The following is a 21,170-nucleotide window of genomic DNA, read 5'->3' as shown; positions in this document are numbered from 1 at the left end:
TAGAGAAGTCCACTGGTCTCAAAAGCTAAGACTGTCGTCTTGTTTTCTTCTATACCATCAATATTTTCAGTCCCTGTAGGGGGTGATCCATAATAAATAAGAACTTCCTGTTTTGTGTATTGAAAACAACCTTCTTTCAAAGCTTAGCTGATCTGTTAAAAACTTCTTCTCTGTTTTCCCAGGCTTAGATTCTTTTTGCCAGGTTTTATCCCATTACAAATTCTTTTTTTGGACTGTTAGAAGTACCTCAGTTTAGTGGTTACAGAGATGCTGACAAACCTGATGGCATGTGATCATGTGTATTAGACATTTTGTTTTCATATTAGTTACGAGCATTCAATTTGTTTTTTTTCCTTTTAAGGTCAATCTTCTTTATTACATTATATTGTAAACAACCCTGCTTGGAATTATCAACACTTTCTCTCCCTTCCTTCCTTCCTTCCTTTCCTCCCCCACAAATGACTCTCATTTCCTAAAGACATTGAGTGTAATCCATTTTGTTGTGTAACATTTGTTGCTTATCAAAAGGAATGTGTATTGAATGGCTCCGCTAATGCTATCCTGGTGCACTTTTTGTTTTAAACTTCCCCCAAGGTCCTATGCTATTCTCTGTGTATCAGTGGCTACTAAGTGTGGCAAAGCTAACTTATGAAGAACTCAGGCAAACTTATGCTGACCCACCAAATGTCCATCTTTCAAAAAAAAAAAAATGGCATGTTTATTTAAACAGCACTTTTTTAAAAGGCAAATTTTTTGTTTCAGGCATAAGTGGTTCTCTTTCTCCCCCACCCCCCCACCCCTTTCCCTGGAAAGGAAGCCTTGAGCTGATGCAAATACTGGCTGTTGTGGTTCTCCCCTCTTTCCACCCCTTCCCCCCCCAGCTTCCAGCAAAAATGGATTTATTTGCACTAATGGTGCTGATCTTGGATTGACAGCCTAATATTGTTCATCTGAGCTCCATGTTTGGTTAACACATGAGTGCTGCCCGTACACAGTGCGTCCAGTTATGGCAATGACCATATTGTACATAACTCTGTCATTCTCTCCTTCACCCTGCCCCCAATGCCAGTATATATGTGTTAGGACTTAGATTTAGTCTATAGACAGAACATTTTTCTCCTAATTCTACAAAACCCACTACCACCACCAAAAAAACCTCAAGTGTATGTTTGTCGTTGACTGTTTCCAGAGCTGTGCAGCAATGCCAGCATTCCAAATCTGGCTCACCCAGCTGGCAGTGGAAGCAGACAAAATGCCAGGATAGTTCTGAATGAGTGAGTGAAGAGGGTGATACTTATGGCAGAAAGTGAGTGTTACCTTGCTCACTCAGACATGCTCCGTCAGTGGTTGCTTTGGTTGTGCTTGGTATTACCATGACAGATGATGATCTCTGAGAGTTGACTTTAGGTATCTTGTTACTGGTGGTGGCCTTCATCTCTCTGAGGGATATTTGTTGGTTCTACCTGGTTATACTAATAACACTTCCTGCAAGAGGATGCCACCTCTGAGAACTACTCTGTGAAGGAAAGTTGTGAGGGAGTATAAGTGATGGGGGGGAAGGGAGGAGGAGAAAGCAGTCTTAAAATGAGCCAAAACCTGTACTGATTGAATACCTCAATTTCATATCAGGGAAGTGACACCTCTTCACTGAGTACAAGTGACTAAAGTTTTATGTTCCTATTACTTGGTGGCTCACACAGGGGAAGAATAAAAAGCCCCATGAGCATATATTGTCATCTGTTCATTGGGGAGAGACTTTTGTCTTCTCTTCTAGCTACAGAGAAGGTGACATGATAAAAAACAAGTGAGGGAAATTCAGAATGGCCATACTTTTTCCTCCCACCCCCGACAGCAGCGATGATAACCTCAAAAAATCCTCTCTAGATTTCCTTTCTGAAATGTGACTCTAAAACACTGATATCTCTCACTAACTCTAGGGCAAATGTAACAGTATACAAGTAAAAACAGATTCCCTCCCCCCCCCCCCACTGCCAGTCCTGCAAACTCACCCCAGAGTTTGTGAGGCAAGTTGTGTTTTTTTTTTTTTTTTCTTCAATATCCCTGTCACCTGTAGTAAAGGTTCTAGGGTGCCCCGCTGTCTCAGTGGATTTGCACAGGTGTAAGTGTTTGGAATTTAGTGAACAACGTAGTTGAGATGCGATTGTATTCCAACTTGTGCATTACTCTTTTCATTGTGTTGGCTTTTCAGGATTAAAAACAGTGACAACTTTTATTTTTAGTCACTAAATAAAATAGCTAAGAATCTGATCTATTGAGTAAGAAGATGCTATTCTTATAGTCACTTTTCAAAGTTGAAATGAACTTCAGATGGTGGATTTCTCAGTTCCTTTGTCCAGACTCAGCAGAGAATTAGGTGGGCATTAAAAGCTACCCAAATTCCCACCGAGATCTATTCTGAGAGCTACTTAATAGTTAAGCATCACTTGGTGAGCAGATATTTGGTAGGCTCACGCTGATGGTGGGTTGTAAAGCTTGACTTGGTACAGTGAAGTTGGAGGCAATCCCTACCGCATTGCTAATTTCACTTAAAAGAATTGCCAGTCTAATGGACGTAATTTGTGGGAAGTAGGCTTGAATGTATAGTTGAGGCTGCAAGGAGTGCCGCACAGCTTCTCTAGATCCATTCACTTACCTAGCTATGGATTGTACCCTGTTATGTTCGTTTCCCCCCTCTTAAGCCCCTGTGTATAGCAAAAAATGCAGTCCTGTCTGAAGTCTGCAAATGCATTTTCCTCACTTTCCCATATGCCCCCAAGCCAAATGTAATACAGGTTTGTGGACCAAACAGTATGCAGTATTTGATTCAGAAAGCCTACTTGGCATCTGCTTCTACAGGACTGAATTACTATTTCTAAATCTGGTGGCTATTGCGATTTGGCTAGATCTACTCCTGCTGGCTAAATGTTTAAAGTTTGTGGGGGAGGGAGCTGTGTTTTGAAAACTATTTTAAAACAAATGTTCCATCTCCTAGCGCACAGAGGGTTTAATGTTTGTCCAACTCCTTTGAATACATTCATGGCTGCAGCTTCTCTTGCTGTATTTGGTAGTCCATTTTACCCATTAATTATCTTTTGCATATGTAAAACATGTCAAAGTGTTGTGTATGTGATGGCTACTATTTTGTTTTGTATTGCAAATGTATCCTTGTGGGACTGGGCATTGGGGGCACCTTATGGTACAAGTTCAGATGGTACAAGGGAAAATTCTAATCTCCCAACATCAAAGTTTTAAAAGAAGACTTGTACCTATTTTGTTCAGCCCAACAATCTAAGTCTGAGAAGCAAGAGCTCTTTTATCTTGAATTAGAAACTTTCAATATGCATTTATGAGCTTTCTTCAGGGGGCAGCCATAATACTGAAAAGTGAGATTATTGGGAGACATGTTAGTCACCAGGTAGTTAAGACTGTAACTAGCTTTGCACTATAAACTAGACCACCTGAAGTGTGTGTGTGTGTGTGTGCGTGTGTGCACGCGCTTTTCTACCAGAAGAAACTTTTAACTGGGGAAAGTAGTGCTAATAATCTGACTAATCACCCACAAAAAAGATGTGCTATATACTTCACAACTGATGGAGAAAGACACTATCCCTGCCCCAAAACCTGAAAGTGACAATTATGACAGTTTTTGAAAAACCAAACATTTTTACCTTTTTGCCACATCATAACTTTAAAATAGTTTAGATCTAGAAATTCCAAACTTGGTTTATTGTACTTTCCCCTCTTTCCCCCCTCCCCCGATGTAGCCTTTTACTGTCTTGGGAAGGTTCTAGTAGGTTTGGAGTTGCCCAATAAGTTTGGGCCAAGGCTATGCAAAATCTTTAGGAGCTTATATCATCCACATATTGAGCACCATTTAGAAAGTTGACAATTGAATCAAAAAGTATGCAAGATTTTAGATGTCACTACCTACTCCCTGCTATGATGTACACCTCAGATGCTTCCTTAACCATCAGACCCTCTTCTTCACCCTTCCCTATGTGAGTCTTCTATTAAATTTCTCCCTTATCACGTATACTCCTGTCGTTCCCCATCGACCTTTCTATATACAATTATCAAACATGGTCCCCATTCTGCTATAAAGCACCAACTCCCTTCTGCCATCTCTGCTTTTACCTCTTCTTCCCCCTCCCCCCACCCCCAATTTACTCCCCAACCACCTGCTGCTTGGCTTCGTGGAATAGTACAGGGAGTGTGCTGTGTAATCTAATTAAATCACCCTTGTAGTGGGGATTTGGAGAGCAAAGAGTCCGATGCAGGCATGTCCTGGCAGGAAGATAGAAAACAAAATGTCAGGTAATTGGTGACAGAAAACAAAATGTCAGGTAATAGGACTTTTGAAAAATGCCTCTAGTTTCTTCAAGGAAATCCAGCTCTGACCACTGAGAGGAAAAAACTGAGCCCATTTTAAGTACATTAATAGGTTCTTCTTGACTCTAACTAAAGAGCAAGCATCTGTTCAGTTTTACAGTATATGTCATGAAACAAGACATGCTTAAACCTTTGTGGAATGCAGATTCCCTTCCATGGGGAGTGACTCACTTTTATAAAAGTCTTGGGAAGAGAACTATATCTGAAAATATGATGCATTAAAACCTATGAGTCAACTTCCTCTGAAAATGTTACATCTGCACGCACATGCCTGTTAGCTACTGAAGGTGGACAGATCATCTGGTGGGGACTCCCCCAAACCCATGAACCAAAAGGTCCATCTCAGATGTTGTGTAGGAGTCATTAAATCCCTTTAAACCAGACACAGAGGAAACAAAAGATTTTTCCCATCCATAGAGTGAATATGCATTTGGAAGCACAAAGGAACCCAAGCCTCAAACCAAGTTCCTATTATCCTGGGCACCTGTGGGAGACAAAGATCTTGGTTTTCCTATAAAGAAGAATCTTTAGGGTCTGGGGACACACAACACTCACTTTTGTCTTGGACACGTGACCAAGAGCTGACATAGGTACACTGGTTGTGATCAGCGTGCTGGGTGAGGCTATGGACTTCTACCATGTAAGAATTTTAGGCAATCGTGTCATATGGAATATAAACTTTGCCTACTTAGCAGTATTTGTAGGTGACATGTTTGAGATTGGCTAACTCTTATCTTATGCTTTTTCATAATAACGTAATATTAAAGTAGTCTTTTATTTAAGATGCCTGGAGCTGATTGTCCCCACTAGCATTACCTGATGTGCTGTAGAGATGGAAACTGTAAATGGAAGCTGGAATGAGGGAATGGTCTGATCATCTACTTGTGGATAAAGAGCTGCAGCCTCCATCCTCCACCAACACGATAGCAAAAAGGGATTAGCCCACAATAGTTAGGGCACCGGATGAACCAAAAGATCTGAGTGCTGGCAGGGTTAGTCAAAAATGCAAATAGCCCAACCCTACAACAACAGTGGGTTGGTTTTTTTTAACAATTGTAATCACCTGTGTCTTAGAATTTGTCCCCATGCAGGGAATTCTATCTGCTGCACGTGGTGGGAGGGTGGAGAATAAAATCTCTGTCAATTAAGCAAACCGCACTAGCCTCTATCTCCAGACACCTTTCTAAACTGAGCACTTTTGATAGCTTGTCATTCAAGCTTTGAGTCAAATTTGCTTGGGAATGGGTGCTTTGAATGTTCTTTTGCAGAAATGGGGCAGAGAGAGACTTTATTCAGATGTATAAAATTGTTTATATGGCAGCATAATGAAAATGACGACACCTGGAGCAAAGATCATTCTGCAGAATTTCCTCTTCTCTTTAAAACTCTGATAACCTACACTGGGAGATCACATATGTATTTTAAAAAGTGAAACACAGTTGATGCTCTTATGTAAACTTTAAATCTCAGGCAGCTTGCCTGACTTGTTCTCTCTCCCCTTTCCTAGTTCACTGCTCCGCTATGGTGGAAATCTGTCCCTTCAAAGTGCCATGAGTGTCCGATTCAACAGCAATGGTACCCAGCTGCTGGCACTGCGTCGGCGTCTTCCACCAGTGCTCTACGATATCCACTCCCGACTGCCTGTCTTCCAGTTTGACAACCAAGGTTACTTCAACTCCTGTACCATGAAGAGCTGCTGTTTTGCAGGCGACCGTGACCAGGTAACGGGCAAGTGGTGCCCTCCCAAGCTCATGTGCTAATTACTCTGTGCAAAAGTAGAGGCTTTCATGAGCATTTGAAAACCACTTTAAGAGCCTTCTCTGATTTGGGGGATATTACTGAATCCAGAACACACGGGGAGGCGGGTGGCCTTAAAATTGTGTAGTATTGCAACAGGAAGAAATTAAGTGAAAACTAATGCACACCAAGGTGTATGGTAAATTCTACATCTGAATAAAGTAATCTAAAATTAGCTCTCTGAAAGGCTCATTTGATCAGTTTTCAGACCTGTGTATTAGACAATATTGTCTAGGTCATAAAAATAAACTTACTTTCATTTAATTATTATTATTTAAAGCCAGGAGAAACAGGCCTGTAAAATCAAACATTGTGGGTATTTAAAATTCTTCTTGCTCAACTTACGTGTCAAATTTATTATTTTACAAGTAAAAACAAATGTTTACAACTACTGGAACCATAAAACCTGCCCAGCATGTGAGATTTCCCCTGATATCAATAATAAAGATTCTGGAATCAGAACATATGTTTCCTATGCAGGAGATAGAATAGAGTCTCTTGTAACTATAAGGGCTCAGGCATGAAAACATATTTTTGTTACTGAAGTAAGTGGATGTGCCTAAGAAGCACAGGGAGTAGGTATGTTTGTGCATTTCTAATCAGAGTCACAGAAGCAGTACTGAAGGCAATCTAAAAATTAGAGGAGTTTGCCCCAAGGAAACTTAAAAAGGGCAAAGAAATATATTGCAGAAGCAAATTAACCCTTTTTGGAAGCATGCCACTACTTATGGGTCCATAATGGAACAAACCTAAACATGACAGTAGTCTTTTTCCTCTAGAGGTCAGAGTAGAACTACATGAGCTCTGTAGAAGATGTTTGCCTTCTCTCTGATTCAGGACCCAGATCGACCTTTAGCTTTTTAAACTTCATTACTTTATGGGAAGAGTGTGGGCATTCTTCACTGGGCCTGTTCTTTGCCTTTTGAAAAACCCGACAGACAGGTTATCTGGTTCAGTTAGGAAGCTGGTGTATAAGCGTTACATACAATATGGAATCTCTGAGCAATATGGGATGCACTTCTTGATGAAACTTAGAGCAGGGAAGGAAAGAGGGAAGCTGAGACATAATATGGAACATCATCAGGAGACCATTGGGGCAGTCTTCCAAAATGGCAAACTTTTTTAGGGTGTTCACTGGAGACCTTTCACTGGTGGCAAAACATGTACATGTAACTTAATCTTTGGTGTGGGGAAGTCTGTTAACTGCAGAAATGTCAAGTATAACGGGGCATACCAATCATGTGTTTGCTTGTACCTAGTACACCAGTCAACCAAACTAAAGGAAAACTGCAATGACTTTTTTTTCACCACTGATTTAGAGGACTACAAAAATAATTAATTGGAATATGAAAGTTCACGAAACTACACAGCAATAGTTAGAAGTAACTGGATACGTTTTAAAATATCCAGTGATAGGAATTGGACATGTAGGGGCTGTCATTTCCAACGATAGGGCTGTCACTTCCAACAGGAATTGCATCCTGGTGGGGCATATCTAGACATGAAGTTAAGAGCTGGAACCTGCATCCAAATCCACAAGGGATACAGGACAAGAGACTTCTGCAGCTCTTTGTAAGGCAAATTCTGTACTTTGGCGGGTGTGTTGGAGTTCTTTGTTTTTGTTTCTTTGTGTGATATGTGTCCATTCATGAAACCCAGAAAAATTACAGAATTTACAGAAAAAGAGCTTGGAAATTTGCTCCCATCTGTTTATCTTAGAGTGTTATGCTGCATCCCATTACTGTAGTATCTGAGGGTTGTTTTGGAAGTAGGAAGATGGGAGGAAGGGTTTGGAAATAAAAGGGATGTTCAATTTGTGAGTGTCGCTTAAGATAGGCTTTCTCTGGCTGCCGCTCTCATTTCTTGTCTCCTGGTATGTGCTAAGCAGACTATGTACGATTCAGTCCTCGTTTTAATTTTATGTTCAAGACATCTTAAGGAAGTAACTCAAGATTTAATATTTTACATTGGACCTAGTGATTAATACTTTATATTCTATTCTAATTTTCAATTAAAAATATGGAGTTTTATATAAAAGTTGAGACCACCTGACAGAGTTGTATTTGATTTAAAAGTTATACTCCTAAATGGAAAACATGTGGTTACCAAAGGCATACCTCAATAGGGCGTGGGATGGGGACAGAAGTGAAAGTAAGCTGGTATGCCCCGGTACAGCATACCGGCACTGGCTTTCCAAGACAGCAATTTAAAGCCCTGGGGTAGCAGCAGCGGGGCGCCAGTGGGGATTTAAAGGGCCCCGGAGCTCCAGCCACCGCTACTGCCCCGGCCCTTTAAATCCCCTCTGGAGCCCTGCTGCCGAAGCCCTAGGGTAGTGGCGGTGGGGCTCCGGAGGGGATTTAAAGGGCCGGGGCAGTAGCGGCGGCTGGAGCCCTTTAAATCCCAGACGGAGCCCGGCCGCCGCTACCCCAGGGCTCGGGCAGCAGGGCTCAGGCGGGGATTTAAAGGTCTTGGGGCTCCGGCAACCGCTACCACAGCGGAGCCCCAGGCCCTTTTAAAGCTCTGCCAGAGCCCCGGGGTAGCGGTGGCAGCCGGGAGTCCCCAGGGCTCCTCAGTGATTTAAAGGGCCCCGGGCTCCACTGCAGTAGTGGCAGCTGGAGCGCTGGGCCCTTTAAATCGCCCCCGAACCCCAGGGCTCCCAGCCGCCTCTGCAGCTGGTAGCTCAGGGGTGATTTAAAGGGCCCAGGGCTCCCAGCCGCCACTACCTCAGCTGGAGCCCCAGGCCCAAGATTTAAAGGGCCTGGGGATTTAAGGCCACGCCTCTTCCGGTTGAGGCCATGCCCCCTGCTCAGGACTCTGGCGTACTGGTAAGTCCTTTAACTTACTTTCACCCTTGGATGGGGGTTGTGTTGAGAGGGCTGTACTTGAGAAATGAGTGCTATCCACTAAACTAGTGCAATACAGCAATGCACAGACAATCCAGGATGTTTTTGGAGAGTGTTGAGGACAACTTCCTGGCACATGTGCTGGAGGAACCAACTAGGGGCTGTGCTCCTCTTGACCTGCTGCTTACAAACAGGGAAGAATTGGTAGGGGAAGTAGAAGTGGGTAGCAACCTAGGCAGCAGTGACAATGAGATGGTTGAGTTCAGGATCCTGACAAAAGGAAGAAAGGAGAGGGAGGAAGGGATAGGTCAGCGGTTTGAGCATTGGCCTGCTAAACCCAGGGTTGTGAGTTCAATCCTTGAGGGGGCCATTTAGAGATCTGGGGCAAAAATTGGGGTTTGGTCCTGCTTTGTGCAGGGGGTTGGACTAGATGACCGCCTGAGGTCTCTTCCAACCCTAATATTCTATGATTCATTTTATTTCGTCTTTGGGAGCTGGGGCAGGAAAGAGACCATTTTAAGGGGGTCTCAAAGATGAAGCATGAGGTACGGAACAAGTCATAAATATATTAGCAAATGATCATGCAAAACCAGGAGGAGGAGGAAAAGTAAATTTCCTGGATAGCAAATTTATTGCATGTTTAGAGCTGGGGGAAGAGGTAGATTTCCATGTCTTTGTCCCCCCCTTTATATTATTCGCTAGTTAGCTTAGTTTTACAGATATATTAGGCTGATAGCTGAATATAAAGGTTAATTCCCACTAGAGAGTATAAAGTACACTTTTCATTGTACAGCAAAAGTCCTAAATAACCAACATTGCTAAGAATGTAGTTTTTTTGTTAACAGAACTTGTAGATGATTCTTTGTCCAGACAGTGATGAAGATTGAAACTGTTAGCGAGTTTTATGGCCACCAGTCTCTACAGGTGTTCTTGTGTTTATGTCTTTATAGGGTTTTGTGCTCTGGAATCCCCTCCCTCCCCCCTCCCCCCCCCCCCCCCCCCCCCCCCCGATAGACTCTGTTAACCATCCCATGGAACAGGGATAGAAAATGCTTTAATATTTGTCATTGAGAATGGGAACCTGCTGTAAGTGATTTGCATGCAGGCAAATGGTATTAAAGCAAACCTGCTGCTAGTGAAATAGAAGCCTAATGTCGATGAGTTAGTATCATTGTTCTCTGAAGCTGTAAAAAGTAGAAATGTTCATTCTTTAACCTCACTATGAAATTGCTGAACTAAAAATCATACAAAATATAAACTGAATCTCAATCATTAATGAAATTGAGAGAAATGTTATAAAAGTGCTTCAGGTTTGCATTCCTACTGGACTTACAGATATTTTGGGCACATAGGCTGTGACAAGAACATATCCCTTTTGTTGGGTACAGGTTAGCTAGCCGTGCTTCTTTCTATGTCCTTGGTAACAGGCCTTTGTGTTCCTATGAAAGCATCTGAATCATTCAAGTCTGAACACTAACATAACCGTTATCCTTATGAACCTGTTGAAATAAACAGAATATGAAAGATTTTTCCCAGAAATGTCAGACCCTCAATTTAGTTTGCACCAAATACCTGCATTCCTTTTTAGTTTTTTTTTTTTTTTTTTTAATCAATCCATAATGAATTTCTATTTGTTTGGATTATAACTGATGATGATATTAGGGCCAGATTCTGCTACCCTTACTCATGTTGAGTGGTATATTACTCTTCTGCAAATACCTAGGTTCTTATGATGACTAAAGTCTGACTGAAAACTTTTATTATTTGGATCCACACAAAATTCTGCCCTTGTCCTAGTTATTAAATATGAATATACTGTTCATGTGCCACTTACTAAGAAGCCTCGCCTCTTCCTTTTACAGGAGCTCTGATCTTGATCAGTGAACAAACACGATATAGTGTCTTGTTAGCCTTAATTAGGAGCTCAACTCAGCCCAGCCTAGCTGCTCACACACCCATAGAAGAAAATAAGGGGTGTGGGGAAGGCAGACTGAATAGGCCCAACTTTGGCCTTGGTTACACCAATGCACCCTATCAACTTTAGAGGGACTGCCTGGGTTTAAATGAAGAGCACAATTTGTCCAAGTACATATACACTTAATGGAAGGCATTTGTATCTTCATGGTGGGCAGTGGTATAAAACCTGAAGATAGATAAACTTCCTGCTCATGATTCCCAGCTACAATATGTGGTGCAAATGAACAGAATGCCAATAACCAGCTTTTATTTCACACTATATATATTTTGAACCACTCCAGGGCCTGTGGTAGTAAAATACAGCTGGTTGTTGCTTGCTTCAATAAAAGGGTTAATTTGTATCCTGTGAATAGAACAAAAAGTGTCTTGAATCTATGGCATGCCCTCAGACATTACATCACCACTCAGCCTCTTCTGTTGACATTACACTGGAGGGGAGTTTCAGGAATGCACCACTTGCTGCACTGCAGACTGTTCAAACTCCCTATAAAGTTACAGCTTTCATTACGTTTAACTCTGCACACTAAACTCTGGTGATGGATAATATGATTTGTGCCCATCAACTAATCAAAATATCAGCACTGCTCTCTCCCAAACAGGATTAGTTATATGGTTGCTAAGCCCCATAAATGGGGGGAGGGAGGGTGTTGCCGTGGTATAGAAATCTAACTTTTGTTGTACTATCCTGCATTCGTTCTAGTTAAAAGGACATTTTTGAGGCAGTGGTACTTATCAGTGTCTAATTCTTTAAAAATTAAAGGGGAGCTTTTCCTCTCTAAAGAGTACATGTATGCTTTTCCTGTGCAAAAGGATGCCGGAGTATGAATGATAGCTCATGGCAACTAATTTCTCTTGCAGTGTCAGGTCTTGAAATGTAAAGGACTCATGTGCAAATATGTTTTTTGGGGGGGGTTTGGACAAGCTTGCATAAAAAGGAATTTAGCATCTTACTATATTTTACAGAGATAAAATTGGTGTCTGTCAGTTAGCTTGCTGAATGGCTAGTCATCTTTGATTCTTTTTTTAAAGAATGCAGTTGGAACTGAGCTTTGTATATAGAAGCTGAAGAAACCCAATTCCATAGCCAAACATCACTTTCAGTGTTTGTCTCTCCTTCCCCTCCTCCCATCCCATCCCAAAAGAGACTTCATAGGATCTGAGTTGCAGCAGAAGTGATAGAGAACACCCCCCTTTGATTCTGCTGATTCCCCCTCATCTCCCCCCAACCCTCCTGCCCTGTACATTTCTTCTCCCTCATTTCCTGAAGACCTTAGGAGAGCCTTAGTCCTCGGGACATTGAGGTCAGCACAAAAGGAGCTGTACTCCTTTGCTCCTTTTAGGCTCTGCAGGCAAGGAGCCCTGATTTCATGCACTTTCAGAGGTTTGCAGAATTGGGGCTCCTTTTATGTGCACTTTAGGAAATCTGCAGTGTCAGGACTTCTCTCTTCAGGATGATGGGTGTGGTCTGGTCTATGCTTTTTTTTTTTTAAAAAAAAAAAAATTACCTGTTGCTAACAAAATAGGGGCCAGCGGATGGGTGCAGCTGAACTGGTACTGAATGCTGTTTAACTGCAAGTGTAGACAAGGACAAACTGTGTTCAGAACCAAGCTTAAAATATGCTCTTTTCTAGATGGATAGTGATAAGAAGGCTAGGAATTTTGTATTCTCATAATTAATAGAATTTTCTATTCAATGGGTTCAAGAGAGCAGGAAAAGCATGCAGGATGCCTGCAGCTATAGCAATGTTCAGAAATAGTCTACATCTACCCTTCTTCCTTTCCGCATGCATAGAAACTTCTTCTTTGTTTTCTTTGGGACGTAGTGGGAATATTTTCCTTGCTGCAGAAATATGCAATCATAGACTTTCAATTACTTCTCCTGGTGATTTAAAAATTCAGTTTTACTATGCAGTGAGTTTGCAAAATATTGATTGATAGGTTTTGATGACAGTTTTGTATGACCGGTCTTTAAAATTGCCCCTTGGACACTCAGTTGCTTTTAAGATTGGGGTGTGTGTTGGGGGTGGGAGTAGTGGTTTGATTTGAATTTTCAGTGCAGTTCTTTAGTCTCTGTTACACAGCCATCTGGCTTTTCTTGTCCAGTCAGTACAGTTCATTAGACCAGCATGTCTCTTCCTGGGCAACAATCAATCAATTACTGCAGAGAAAGCCTTTGGGGATCTCTGTAAGTTTATCAGCACACGGTTAACAACAGTAGCTGATGACTGTTTCCTTCTCCAACAGCTGTAATTGGACAAACAGTGTATGCTGTGTAAACATTTATGTAAATGTTATAAATGGAGAAGATTCTTCTCTTCCCTTGATTTGCTTCTTGAGGATGAGGGGCGGTTTTAAGTCCTGTTTATGCTTCAGTTTGAGCCATGTTAAGTAATTTAAAGAACCAGCCTGGAAAACAGTTTCAGGTTAATAGAATTGTGCTGGTTAGGGTGAAAAAGGATAACTTTTTTGTTTTAAGCCACTGTTTTTGTTATTACCATAACACTTAGGAGCCCCAATGTGCTGGGCACTGTACAAACACGGAACAAAAACATGGTTCATGTCCTAAAAGTTTACAATCTAAGTATGAAACAAGATAACAGATGGATACAGACAAATCGAGGGGGTACAAGGACACAATAAGACTATATTGGCCAGCATTATGATTAGTGGGTCTTGTGCACCAGCAGCCTAATCATAGTCAAATTTGTGTGTTGAAAATCTCTCAATCCTCTTGGTCACACTACATAGGCCTGAATGATTTTCAGTATGTCTTGTGCCTTGTCCACACCTGTGGCACAGCCATGTTAATGGAATTGGTTTTCAACATTAACCAAACTTAAAAACAATTTTAGGACACAAGGCAAACTTATACAGTAGATTGGGGGCATTTAGATTGTGAATTTAGAAAGGCAGAATAGCTGTGTTGCATAAATCCTATATATCTTATTCATAAAGGACAGGGTCTTGCTTTCTAAAGTGAGTCTTGGAAGGCAAAACTCCCCACAGAGGCGTCATCAGACTTGTATTCTTTTTAGTCTTAATCAAAATAAAATTCATGACTAAGTTATATGCTTTTTACATAGAATGGCTTGGTTTCCTTTTGTTTGATCTTCCAGAGGGAAAGGTAGATTTGATATCTGTACTCAGGGAAAGAGATGGTGAAGCTGGGAAGAAGGCACTTGTTACCTCAGGAATGCAGATAAGTTTCATTAAGTAGCAAATGTACAAATGTTTGCTTGTCTGGGGACTGAAACTTGTATAAATCCCTGAAGAAATGAGCAAGTATGGAATGGAAAGCTTCAGACTTTCTCAGTGTCACAACTTTGGCATTTAAATGGTGCCTCTAGAAACAAGATGCCTTGTATGACCATTGATATGAACCTTCTTTTCTGCCTGATTAAAAACTTTTTTTGATACATATAGTTACCAAGGCTTTTAAAACATAGCAAAAATTGTGACGGCTGAAGGTTAATGGATTTAGCAGGAAGCCGTAGCACTACCTACAAATGCTAAACTAATGAGCCACCATTATCCAGGCAGGAGTAGACGTTACAAGAGTCCTTTCATAGAAAGGAGAACAGGTAGTTAGTAAGGATGGGCTGGAAATTTTGCAGACAACAATAAGAAATTCAGTTGATCAGATGAGATCTTAAAATTGGCAATAATGTGAATAAGGAGAAATGATTGTCTGTTATAAACAGAGGCAGGTCATTCAGGAAGAATTGAACTGAAAGCTTGCCCCGCTTCGACAATTGCCTGATAGAGAGGCCAAGAGTAAGCGGCTTATGGTGTTCCTGTGTTGATGTCCAATCCTGGAATGGAAAAACTAACAATTAACAATGCCACAGTAATAGTCCAATGATGTTATCTAGTCTGTCTCATCCACCAGTTTCCTCTGTAGTCTCTCAATTTGTTTCCTATTTTATCTACTCTGTTTTGGATGCACCTATTGCTATAGTATCTAAACACTGTACTAAGTAAACAGCTGTGGCTTTTAGACGTTTAATGGATAAATAATATTTCTGTCATCCCACATTGGAACCTATACAAGGTGTCATTTAACAATTACAACCCATTCTTGATTGGGACCATATCCGGAAAGAATTCTTTCCTGAACCCCCACTTCTGGCCTTCAAAGAACCCCCCAGCCTCTCCAAGCTCACCAGAAGAAGCAAACTCTCCCCAAATCAGGACACACCAGCTGAAAGCTGCACCGGATCTCATCAGAGCAACGGATGCAAAACCTATAAACATATCTTTACTGCTTCGATGATCAACTCCCACAACAAACCTTTCAAGATGCAAGGGTCCTACATGTGCCTATCACAACATGGTGTACCTCACCCAGTGCACTAAATGTCCCAATAACAACTATGTGAGTGAAACCAGACAATCCCTGTGCTCTCAAATGAACTCACGCAGGAAAATGATTAAAAAAACAAAAATACCATATTCCCTGTGGGTGAATACTTTTCACAGAGTGATCATGCTCTGATAGTTCCTATTCTCAAAGGAAACCTGCTCAACACCTTCAAAAGACGAGCCTGGGAGCTTAAATTCATGACTTTGCTAGACTCTCTTTATTAAAAAAGATAATGGACTGAGAGACACTGGATGTATGGCTTATAATAACAATTTATAACCTACTAACAACCCCTTCCCCAGTTGCGTCCCCCCACCTTTATTTCCCCCCATGACTGGAGGGGTCTTAATGGCCTTGAAATGTGTGTTTAACTACTTATGCTAAACAATCTGTTCCACCTTGTATTTGGGCAGTCTACATGACAAACTTGCATTGGCACTGCTGTAGAGCATCTTTACCAGAAGCGCTAAGCCGATGGGAGAGGATTAATAACTCCATCTCAACGAGAGGTGGTAGTTCTCCTGTCAACATAGCACTGTCTACGTGGGGGGGTTAAGGTCAGTATAACTATGTCGCTCATGGCGGTGGATTTTTCACACCCCTGAATGACGTAGTTATACCAAAGTAAGTGTGTAGTGTAGTGTAGACCTGGCCTTTAGCTATGACACTAAATACATTTCCCAGACCTGAAGAAGATCTCTCTGTAAGCTTGAAAGCTTGTCTCTTTCACCAACATAAGTTGGTCCAACAAAAGACATTACTTCACCCACCTTGTCTTTCAAATATCCTGGGACCAACATGGGTACAACACCACTGAGTACAGCATTTCTATTCATAAGTTTTTCTAATTCTAACACATGCTTCTAGGAATAATTTCCACCTGCCTCTCTCCATACTTTTGCTTGGGTATACGAACTCCCCACTGAGCCAGGGTAAGAAGTTGTTAATAGTCTGCCCTGGATACAGGTACTTAAATCAGCTCTACTCCACAAGCCAGGTCCTTTGGCTGGAGATAGTAATAGGGAGGGATCAGTCAGGAGGAGGGAGGCCTCAGAAGTGGCTGCCCTGATGAGGAAAACTCATACTGAGAGGCTTAAAGGGAGCTGGGTTCACAGGCTTGGGGACTACAGCCAGGCATGGAGACAACAGTCTTGTGTGTGGAAGGAAGGGCTTGGTCAGCAAACTGTTTGGTCTTGTCTTGTCTTCCAGGGAAAGAGGGGAGCCTAGACATGAACTGTTTTTCCTGTCAGGCTGTGGTATTTTGCTAATAGTTTTGCACTTTTATTATTTTATTTTATTTTTATTAATTTGGAGGCATTTCCCCCAACTTCTTCCATAGACATGTCCTTATTTTTGTCTCAGATGTGTCAGTGGGCATTCTGTGTTAGCAGTACTGAAAACAGGTCCTTGATAAATAACAAATTCTCTTGTTGCTTGCACATGTGCATATTTTCTACACCCAAGAAACGTGGAATTACTACAATAATTCTAGTGGAATTGTAAAGTAGATGTCAGTCATTTAATAGTCTCCATATGAAAAATATCTCCCTTGTTATCCATTTGAATCTGCCCTGTAGTTCTCATATCTTAGGACTGATCTAATATGATGGAAGGCCTAATGGCAACTACAGATATTTATTTTATTTTATTTTTTAAGAGCAAAGTGGGGGTTGAGATGGATATAGAGTTCCGCTTATCGGAATAGACTTAAGTGACCCTTCCTTACACACATACTTTGCATTAATCAATATAGCAGTATAACAGAATAAGCGTTTCATGGAGGTAAGAGAGAGTGGAATTCTCTCATTCTTCATATAGGAAATATAGATAGAAAGATGCTGAGAGCTTTCCAACAGGCAACAATAGGAAAATAAAAACTTGAAGGCAGTAGGGTTCTAGAATGTGCTAATATTTGTTGTGCAACTGCAGCAGCAACAGATCAGATCTCAACTTGTGTGTATCGCCTGTGGTAATTTCCTTTGGGAGACTTAAGTGGGGTGGGGGGAATGGGAGGAGCTGCAGTGGACCAAAAGGGGAACACACAAGTCTAGAAGTAACTCTTCCAAAGTCATAGTCATAGCATAAAATGCTTGGAATTAACATACGTACAGCTCTGAGAATGAATCCATGCATTCTTCAGCAGCAGATATTAACCACACCTGAGAGTTTTCTTCCTTCTAAGGCAACTTCTGAATCGGCAATTTGTTGTCATCTAGAAGTCTTTTCCCCTTGTTGTTGCTAACAGCATAGATGGAGGCTGATCCTTCATAAGAACGTCTATACTGGGTCAGACCAATGGTCAGTCTAGCCTAGTATCCTGTCTTTCAGGACAGTGGCCAATGTCTGGTGCTTCAGAGGGAATGAACAGAACTGATAATCATCAAGTGATCCATTCCCTGTCGCCCATTTCCAGCTTCTGGCAAACATCCCTGCCCATTCTGGCTAATAACCTTTGATGGACCTTATCCTCCATGAACTTATCAAGTTCTTTTTTGAACCTTGTTATGGTTTTGGCCTTCACAACATCCTCTGGCAAAGAGTTCCATAGGTTGACTGTGTGTTGTGTGAAGAAATACTTCCTTGTGCTTGTTTTAAACCTGCTGCCTGTTCATTTCATTTGTTGACCTCTCGTTCTTGTGTTGTGAGGAGTAAATACACTTCCTTACTTACTTTCTCCACACCAGTCATGATTTTATATACCTCTATCCTATTCCCCCTTAGTCATCTCTTTTCCAAGCTGAAAGTCCCAGTCTTATTAATCTTTCCTCATACGGAAGCTAGTCCATACACCTCATCATTTTTGTTGCCCTTTTCTGTAACTTTCCAATTCCAATATATCCTTTTTGAGATGTGGGGGACCAAATCTGCACACAGTATTCAAGATATGGGCTTACCATGGATTTATATAGAGACCATATGATTTTTTTCTGTCTTATTATCTATCCCTTTCCTTAGAATTCCCTTTAAAAGAATGAAATACTTAATTATGTGCTGATTCTTAGGAAATGCTTTTCTGTTAATGGCACATGTGAACTTTCTGCATGTTAACTTCTACGGTAGTGATCAGCTACTGCAGCAAAAATGCAGACAATGAAGCAGGTGTTTTTAACATTGGTGGAGGCTTCTCCTCCAAAGATCTGAGCATGTGAGCTCTTCCCTCCGTGTCTGGCCTGATTCAAAAGTCACCACTATTTCACCAATCCTCTATTTGGGGGCCCACCCTTTATCCTTTCAGTATTTCCTAACACCCTTGTGAGTCCATCACTGCTGGCTTACCTCCATGAGCCTCATCAGTGTTACTCTGCAAATCAGCTGGTAGAAGATACTCTGTTAGTCTTGCACATTCCATTGCAACCTAAGATCCATGGACCATATATAAAGTGGAGTCTAAGCTGACATAACATTGCTTATATGGCTCCTTCAATGGATGCCTTTCTTTAAACCAGCTTAGTGGCTTTCTGCCACTTACCAACGTATAACCATGGTGCTGTGTACTCCATGGCAACAACATTTTAAATTCTACAGCAGTATTAATTCATTCTATTATGAAATACACTTCATTCCCATTCCTATCCTCCAATACCACATGCAACTATGGTTCATTTAAATACTAATTGAAATAAAATTAATTATTTTCAAAAATGGATGTCTAAACAATCCTGGACAGGTGGCCCATTTACATGCCCCAGGCTTTGGATCCAATGCTCTTGTACAGACAGCGCAGATTAGAACCTTCTTTCCTCTCTGAATGTGCCAGGGACATGGGGAGGTTGTAGATGGCTTCAGCAGCTCATCTTCCTCTTTTCAGTTGCTGCATTGTTCTTCAGCCAGTGCAGCTCACATGCCTACACTCCTGGCTGCTCCCCAGTGCCGGACTGTAAACTGGACTCCTGTTCTGGTTCCCTGACCCCTGCTACGTGGCTCCATGCAACAGTGCAGGGAGCATGCTCTGTAATCCAGTTAACTGCTATTGTGAGGAAAGCTGGAAAACAAGAGACAACTACAGGGAGACCCTGGTAGGGCAGGGAGATGTGGGGTGGGGGGAATGTTGGCTACTGGCTTTTACGGCAGCAAAATGGCAAATTCTGTGATAGAAATGCTGAATTCTTCGTATCTTCTGAAATGTGGCTTTTTATTCCTACCCAAAGTTCCGAACTCCCATCTCTGAGCTATTGGTTCAAGCTGTCTGCAGACTTGTGTAGGTGACTCTCTTCTTCAGTTTACGCTACTAACAGCTTTTGATGGCTATCGCTAGGCACAACTCACTATTTAAAATGAAAACTGGGACTCTGGTACATCTGTCTGTGGCAAGAAGTGAATTCTGTGGCAAATTCTGCAGCCTCACTTCTGAATTTGGCCCACTGACTCTAAAGTGAGTTTAAGCTCGTGCAACTTCATCAATGGGCTAGGAGAGAGGAATGTAGTATGAAGTGAATGACTAGCAGAAAAGTTTAGGAGTAACTTAAAAAGTAGGAGAGGAGCTTTTAACTTCCTCTTCCAGCTCCTTGGCATGCAAGTTATGGCAAGTTAGAATCCCTAAAACTTGGACTACTAGACCTACGTACACTCACTTACTAAAGTGCAACTAACACCACCACGTACGTAGCCTCAGTTTTTCCCTTTGTTACTAGGTTCCCAAAGAGTTTTTTGCTCCCAAACCAGACTCTTAGCATGGCTGCAGCCTGATGCATTTTGAAGTTTCCAGACGAGCTGTATGCATCTGTTCTGTTCTTTACAAATGGTTTTTCTTTTGGTTTCTCTTTCCCTTTCCCCTTTAAAAAAATAAATCTGAAACTAATTCTTTCTGGTTATTATCATAGACGTATCCTAGAATACCAGGGTTGAAAGGGACCTCAGGAGGTCATCTAGTCCAACCCCCTGCTCAAAGTAGGACCAATCCCCAATTTTTGCCCCAGATCCCAAATGGCCCCCTTAAGGATTGAGCTCACAACCCTGGGTTTAGCAGGCCAGTGCTCAAACCACTGAGCTATTCCTCCCCCCCGAAGTAATATATGTACTTCTTTTGTAGTACGTATATTGTCCAAAGCAAGACATGAGGTGCTGGGTATGACAATGATTTTGGTAGAGGGGGAAACTTGGGGCATTATTGTTCAGCATCAGCTATTTCCTGATAGAAATATTTAAATTTAGCTTTCCCTTAAACCATTGTCAGGGATATTTTTGTCATTTTATTTTCAAACGAGGGCCGTCTTTGCCCTGTGCTGAACAGTTTCTGTTTTGATTACGTTCTGCGGTAACAAATGTTGATAAGATGGCAACCCTTTATATAATTTAAACAACTACAAAAACGACAACAAAACTTTCCATGTAGCCTTTTCCTGTGTAACAAATACCTTTTGCAGAACTGCTTTGTTTCTTGAACTGTTTTTGTTTGGGAGGCTGCCTGCGTAAACCCTAATTTATGTAGATCTGGCACAGTCGCCTAGCCTGCTGTGGGCTAGCACTTACAAGCTATCATATGAAAGGGAACCGCTTATATTCCTGGCACCATTAGGTCATTTTGGCACTGGTAAGCTGCCTAAGTGCCTGAACATGTTGGCTTGTAGGAATTACTCTTTGGAGTGCTTGGCACTGAAAGGAAGAGTCTCTAAGCAATACAGAACTAGTGCACACAAGTTTTGTAAAGCAACTGGTATTTGATCCATGCTCCTTCACATTAGTAAACAGGCAATTTGCATTTGTAGATGCTTGCTCATACCCATATAGTTTTAAAATTGGAGCTGGGAGCAGAAAAGAATAGTTGCTTGCATTGTGTTTGTGGGGGCGATTCCAGAGGTCTG

The 21,170-nt window shown here is 41.6% G+C and overlaps 1 protein-coding gene across 2 annotated transcripts in view; it reads left to right on the top strand.

Moving 5' to 3' along the window:
* Nucleotides 1-21,170, top strand: part of DCAF5 (DDB1 and CUL4 associated factor 5) — a 104,485-nt gene that overhangs the window by 55,329 nt on the left and 27,986 nt on the right. For both annotated transcript variants that reach the window (XM_037900294.2, XM_037900295.2), the window contains exon 6: nt 5,897-6,110. In XM_037900294.2, the coding sequence (XP_037756222.1) occupies nt 5,897-6,110 (214 nt within the window). The remainder of the gene's footprint in view (nt 1-5,896; nt 6,111-21,170) is intronic.

This window comes from Chelonia mydas, chromosome 6, assembly GCF_015237465.2.
Source record: "Chelonia mydas isolate rCheMyd1 chromosome 6, rCheMyd1.pri.v2, whole genome shotgun sequence".
Lineage (NCBI taxonomy): Eukaryota > Metazoa > Chordata > Testudines > Cheloniidae > Chelonia > Chelonia mydas.
The sequence above is the reverse complement of the archived record's forward strand: the minus strand, read 5'-3'. Positions and strand labels throughout refer to the sequence as shown.